The sequence below is a fragment of the Kryptolebias marmoratus genome, linkage group LG3 (genome assembly GCF_001649575.2).
Source record: "Kryptolebias marmoratus isolate JLee-2015 linkage group LG3, ASM164957v2, whole genome shotgun sequence".
NCBI classification, from domain to species: Eukaryota; Metazoa; Chordata; class Actinopteri; order Cyprinodontiformes; family Rivulidae; genus Kryptolebias; species Kryptolebias marmoratus.
In genome coordinates, this window is record NC_051432.1 from 29,483,816 (window position 1) to 29,490,455 (window position 6,640).

General features: G+C 44.5%; 1 protein-coding gene across 2 annotated transcripts in view; it reads left to right on the forward strand.

The window, feature by feature from the left end:
- Positions 1-1,530: 1,530 nt before the first annotated feature.
- The window catches only part of dtd1 (D-aminoacyl-tRNA deacylase 1), an 18,541-nt gene continuing 13,431 nt past the window's right edge, over positions 1,531-6,640 (forward strand). For both annotated transcript variants that reach the window (XM_037974567.1, XM_037974568.1), the window contains exons 1-4: positions 1,531-1,771; positions 2,820-4,167; positions 5,175-5,265; positions 5,378-5,613. In XM_037974567.1, the coding sequence (XP_037830495.1) occupies positions 4,125-4,167; positions 5,175-5,265; positions 5,378-5,613 (370 nt within the window). In that variant the 5' untranslated portion in view covers positions 1,531-1,771; positions 2,820-4,124. The remainder of the gene's footprint in view (positions 1,772-2,819; positions 4,168-5,174; positions 5,266-5,377; positions 5,614-6,640) is intronic.

The following is a 6,640-nucleotide window of genomic DNA, read 5'->3' on the forward strand; positions in this document are numbered from 1 at the left end:
GTGTGTGTGTGCAGGTGTGTCTGTGAGGGTGTGTGTGTGTGTGTGTGTGTGTGCGTGCGTGCAGGTGTGTGTGCAGGTGTGTGTGTGCGTGCAGGTGTGTCTGTGAGGGTGTGTGTGTGTGTGGGTGGTGTGTGTGTGTGCATGCAGGTGTGTGTGTGTGTGTGCAGGTGTGTGTGGGTTGTGGTTGCAGTCTGATCCAGGAAACGTAGCTCCAGGCTCAGAGAAATAAAAGGTGTTTGTTTGATTTGGTTCCTAATGGCTCCTGTTTGTTCCTCTGCGGTTCTGCAGATAAGAACCTGGGTTCTGCTGCCGGAACGCCGTGGATCACAGAGAAGAAGAGCCGAGCAGCTCCATGCTTTGTCTTCTCAGAAACATAACCTTCATCTGGTACTGAACAGAACCAGAGTCCGTTCTGCAGACGGAACCAGCAGCCGGTTCTGAAACCTGACAGACAGATTTATCCTCCTGACCTGCAGGAGAAATCCGGAGTTTCACCTTCCTTTGGTTTGGATCCCAGTGTCCTGGGATGGTTCTGGACCTGGATCAAGGTTCTGGACCTGGATCAGGGTCCTGTGATGGTTCTGGACCTGGATCTTGGTTCTGGACCTGGATCTTGGTTCTGTGTTCTGACATTTAAAGCAGTTGGTTCTGACCCGGCCCGCCCGGACCTCCAGAACCCCTCCTCTGGTTCCATCAGTGAAGCTCAGGATCGTCAGGCTGTAAATATGAAGCTGGGGACTCGATCAGGGTTTGGTTCTGAAGTAGGGTCCGGTCCGGTCCGGTCCGAGTCTCTGAGGACCAAAGATGTTCAGAACAAGATGATTAAACTGATTAAAACAAAGACTGAATGATTCTCAGATTTCTGTCCACAGCAGAACTTCGAGAACCCGATTAGTGGTTCTGGAGGAATCCAATGCAGCCAGAACCGGACCGCCAGGGTCTCTGATCTTTCAAACAGAACGGTCCTGTGGTGGTTCTGGACCTGGATCTCGGTTCTTTACAGTTTGTATTTTCCGTCTCAGTCCTGAGCAGAACCGGAGCAGAACCCAGAGGGTTCTATGAGGAGGAGGAACATGGAGGTTCATTAGCTGACCTTTGACCTTTGACCCCTGCAGCTCTCCTTCATGAGACGGTTTCTGAGAAACAAACGATGTTTTAATCATGTTTGTTTCTGTGTTAAACTGCTGGTTTACAGTTTGTTTGTTTCCAACCTGAATATTTCTTTTTATTCTCTCACTTTCCTCACATGCAGATTATTTGTCCCGTTACTTTATAATAATTAGAGATTAGGTTAAGACTCTGTGGACCATCATGTCCATCTTGGACAGAAAGACAGATGATTCGGGGGGACATGTCTCTAACACCTCAGATTAAACTGATCGTTTCACCAAATCACTAAAAATGTTTTTATTCTGGAAGCTTTAACTGAAACTGGTTTATAATTTAAGAGGAAAATGTAGACATGTGGGAACAAACTGCGGAGAAAATTAACTTTAAAAAAAAATCAAAATAAATGCACCGGAAGTGAACGTCATTCTGCATCCGGGTTCAGCGTCATGGCGTCGCGCTGATCGTCCAAGGGGAAGATTTCCAAACATTTCTAACATCTTTAGATGAATTCAGATCAGACGACTTTCCCGAGGCATCATGAAGCCCAAGGACGCCATGAAGTGGTACACCAGAGCGTCGGCGGTTTACGCCCTGGGCGCGTGGACGATCGTCGGGTGTCTGTTGTATGGCATCCACTCAGGTCGTTTTAAGACCCCTGCAGGTGAGGACATTTATCTGTCAGTCAGAAATAAAACAGACTGTTTTAAATCCACTCATCCTGATGGAAGTTTCCCGCCATGACTGTCAGAATGTTTATAATTAAAAAGACTCGAGGAGCCGAGAACGGGATCCGTTCAGAACTCGCCTGAGAATCCGTCTGATTTGAACAAATCTTCGGTTTTAAAGTGATTCACTGATAATTTCCAGCACCATCTATGGCTCACAATGAAAATAAACTCTTAACAGGGAATTCGGCGTCCAACAATGTTTTAATTCATATTTTTATCACTTCATTACAACCAGAGAAACTGAACAAAACATCTGCATTATGGATAAAAATGAGTCAGATATATTTGAGGAGTTTCCAATTAAGAGGCTCCAGAAGGAACAACCAGAGGAAACACTGTTTCAGATATAAATACAACTCACATCATATCCCCTAAATTCATTTCAGTCAAATGTAGCTCAAAGCTAAAAATTGCAAACCAGTTGCTAAAAGACAATATGTAGCTAAACCACAACTAAAAGCTAATCGTAGCATAAGCCGACAGAAACGGGCCGTTTGCTGGAGCGGAGCTCAGAGGAGAACGATGAAGGAACAACTAAAAGCCAAAGCAGCCGTCTTCTGTTGGAGACGATTGTTCAGTTCAAATAACAAAGTTTGATTTACAAAAAAATATGTCCAAGAAAACAAACAGTAAAACACGCTGACTCAGCATGTGTGAACGCTGACTCAGCGTGTGTGAACGCCGACTCAGCGTGTGTGAACGCCGACTCAGCGTGTGTGAACGCCGACTCTGCATGTGTGAACGCCGACTCAGCGTGTGTGAACGCCGACTCTGCGTGTGTGAACGCCGACTCAGCGTGTGTGAACGCCGACTCTGCGTGTGTGAACGCCAACTCTGCGTGTGTGAACGCCAACTCTGCGTGTGTGAACGCCAACTCTGCGTGTGTGAACGCCAACTCTGCGTGTGTGAACGCCAACTCTGCGTGTGTGAACGCTGACTCGGCAGAAACAAGAACCAATAATAATCCTTTTTCCCTCTCAGAGCGCCCGGTCAAGAAGAAGGAGGAGGAGACGAGCAGTCGGTTTAAAGAAGTCTACGAGAATGATTACATGAAATTTGTCGTCACGTATAAATCGGACCGAGTCCCGTACATCTACAGGCTCTACGGCTCCATCCAGGCTTACTTTGATCAGACCAAACCTGGACGATAAAGGAACAGCTGGAGTCTTTTTGTTTGTTTTTTTGTTTTCTGTCTCTGCAGGACTGGAACAATGAACACTCGGGTTTTATTTAATTCCTGCGTTTTCAGTCACTTGGCTTCATCAGATTTTGGATTTGCCTCAACAGAAAGATTGCAGACATTTCTCCTTCTGTTCATTTGTTCCTCTAAAAAAGAAAGAAATTTAACCATCAATAAATGCTTCTCTAAAAGTAAAGAATCCAAAACATCTTTTTGTTTCAGGAACAGAGAAACAAAACCCGATGAGTTCCTCAGGTGGTGTTTGGGGTTTATTTAGTCTTCTTCCTTATTTTTCCTTTATTTGATAAAGTAAATTCATCTAATTGGAGTATTTTGATGTAATTTATATCTGAATTTATCCAAACGTCTCAGTACTTTTGACTGAAGGAACTCTTATAACTCTAACACTCCCCCCACCGTGCTTCACTGTTGGTGAGGTTTGATTTATTTAATTCTGCACCAATATTCCCAGACTGTGGCTAAACTCAGTTTATTTATCTTTTCTCAAATTGTTTTTGCTGTAATGTTCAGGGTTTTTTTCTGGTTACATCTGACATGCAAACTAAACATTTGTTTAATCTAAAAGTTTAAACTTATTATTTTATGACACTATATATCAGTTTTCACTCACTCATTTGAAATGTTGCTCTTGTTGGTGTAGATTCTCAGTCATTTTTAAACTTTTTGGGTTATATTTCTTTTCCAAAGAATCACTTTAGGTGTTGCTTTTAGTTCAAACAGCAATTCAAGGGAATATTTATGTCAGGACAGGGATCACTGTCAATACTGTGAATAACACTTACCTTAATAAAGTAGATGGTGTGCATCATAGAAGAATAATTTATTACTATTAGACTACATCATAAAGTACCTTTTTTAAATCATATATGTTAAATAAACTATTCCTTATTTAAAGTTGACCAGTCCTAATTACAGCTGATTTGAATCTAAAAAGTGGTTAAAATAAAACATTTTAGGTTTCTGCAGAAACATCAGCAGGAGGCGTGTAATTCCAGCGCTCACCGCCAGAGGGCGCCATCGCCCCGCCCACTCCGCTAACTACCCGGAAGTTGTGACGGCGCGCTGCCTCCAACAGAAACGGAACCATGAGAGCTGTCGTTCAGAGGGTGACTAAAGCGAGTGTGACAGGTGAGTGAAAGTTATTCGAGCTGTCTGTGGAGCTGAACAGAACCGGGCCGGAGCACCGGGACCGGGACCGGTTTCAGTTCGAGCTAGCAGAGCTAGCGGGGTTAGCATTAGCATGTCCATTGAATGAATGGAACCAGTCCTGCTAGCTGAGCTGGAGGAAACTGACAGGAGAGTATTTATAACTTTTACAAGCTGAGCGGGGAGAAAATGTTTAATATTTCCTCTGTTTCTGAGAGATTCACCCTCAGCTGTCATATAAAACAAAGTTATGTCCTAAAGTTTCAGCTTTACTGAAAGCTAAAGAGATTTAAATCAATATATGCTTATTTATTATAGATCCAGTGGGATATCAGTGAAGGTTTTAAGGAATGGGAAAACAGAAGACACAAACAGAAAAATACAACAAGACAAGAATCTTAAATTACCCCTAAAAATTAAAATAAAAATACAAAAAGAAGCAGAACTGTGGTGCAGAAGACTGAAGAATCCACTGTTTGAGTTTCTCAGACAGCTGACAAGTTATTTTATTTTAATATTCAATATTTACAAGACAATGATTGAAACTTTGGTCCTTTTTTTACAGGTTCTGTCTCACATGGCAGTGACACAGATTTAAAATGCTGATAAAACAGCTAAACTACAACAAATCAGAAGGAAAGGACATTATTTAAAGAGAAAAGGACGATAACAAGACTTAAACATAAAAACTCCATGTTTGTTCCTTTATGCTGTTATTTATTAGCTTTGTTAAATTATTCTTATGGGACAAATTTAAATAAATGTGACAGTTCTAGATTTGATAAAACAGCTAATAAGTGTTAATATTTAACTCTGGGAGGGTTAACTTCACCGGGAGCTGCAGGAGGTTCTTCTTCTTCATCCTGCAGCAGAATAAGATCAGAAACTCCTCAGAAAACTCAAACCGCTGCTGAAACGTCCCAGAGATGACCCTCTGAACCGCGGCAGTGTTTCGCCTTCCTGACCCGTGTTCCCGTGTTCTCCTGCAGTCGGGGGAGAGCAGGTCAGCTCCATCGGACGTGGACTCTGTGTCCTGCTCGGGATTTCAGCGGAGGACACCCAGAAAGATGCAGAGTACATGTAAGTACTATATAAGTAAGGTGTGTGACCTCTGACCTCTGACCTCTGGGGAGGACTTGTCTCTTCTGTATGAACACAAACAGAGAACGTTGGGTTGACTTTGTGTTCTCAGGGTCAGGAAGGTCCTGAACCTGCGGCTGTTTGAGGACGAGAGCGGCCGAGCGTGGAGTAAAAGCGTGATGGAGCGAGACTTCGAGGTTCTGTGTGTGAGTCAGTTCACCCTGCAGTGCGTCCTGAAGGGGAACAAACCGGACTTCCACTTGGCCATGCCTGCAGAACTGGCCCAGCCGTTCTACGGCAGCATCCTGGAGAACATGAGGAGCGCCTACAAACCAGAGATGATTAAAGGTGAGCTGGATGTCTTCTTCGCTCTGAATACGGAGGCATCGAAGCAGCCCTGTCGGTCCTCTCAATCCGCCTGTGTCTTTGGACAAACACACAAAAAACAAACAAACAAAATGTCCACAGTGTGAAGCTAGAGAAAGCTAGCTAAAAGCTAAAAGCAGCATAAGTAGTAGAACCCGAGGCAGCAGCTTGATGTTTCTGAAGGAAGTGAGGAGAACTCCATGTGTTTCTGTGAGGACAGTATTTATAAATAAAGTTCAATATTTAGAGAAGTATAAAGGTTATAAAACTTGCAGCAGGCATCAGCTGAATGAGCCGAAGGTTTTGCTGAATGGCTGAAACAGCTCAACCTCTGCAGGAGTCAGATTGTGTGAAGCTTTGAGCTGCTGTCAGATTCTCAGAAACCTTCAGGCTGATTAAAATGAAAAGTGGTGATTTTTTCCCTCATTACTGAGAGCCAGTCCTGAGTTTGGAGACGTCCCTCATCCTCCTGCTGGCCGTCCTCCCGTGTCCTCAGCATGGCAGCGCTGCAGAGAGACGGGTGGATTATCGGCGCCGTGACGCGCTGCCGCTGACGGTGGCAGTGAACTGGGTCGGCCCACAGGGGAGCAGGTGTGGAGAACACCTTGTCCCAGCTAGGGGAGCGTAAGCCTCCTTAATTAGTTCCCCACACACACACACACACGCACACACACACACACACACACACACACACACACGCACACACACACACAGACACACTCTCCTCCGGAGAGGAAATATGATGACGCAGCAGTTTTCCCTCATTGTGCTGCTGCTGTCATCAATCTGAAGGACCTGCGAGAAGAAAAGAGAACCTTAAAGCTGGAACTTCCTGTCCCTGTCCCTTTTGTCCTGAGTGTCCCGAGTGTCTGAGGGCTTCAGAATAAAACAACAAATGTCCCCTGTCCTTACCTGCAGCTGTCCTCACCTGCAGCTGTCCTCACCTGCAGCTGTCCTTACCTGCAGCTGTCCTCACCTGCAGCTGTCCTCACCTGCAGCTGTCCTTACC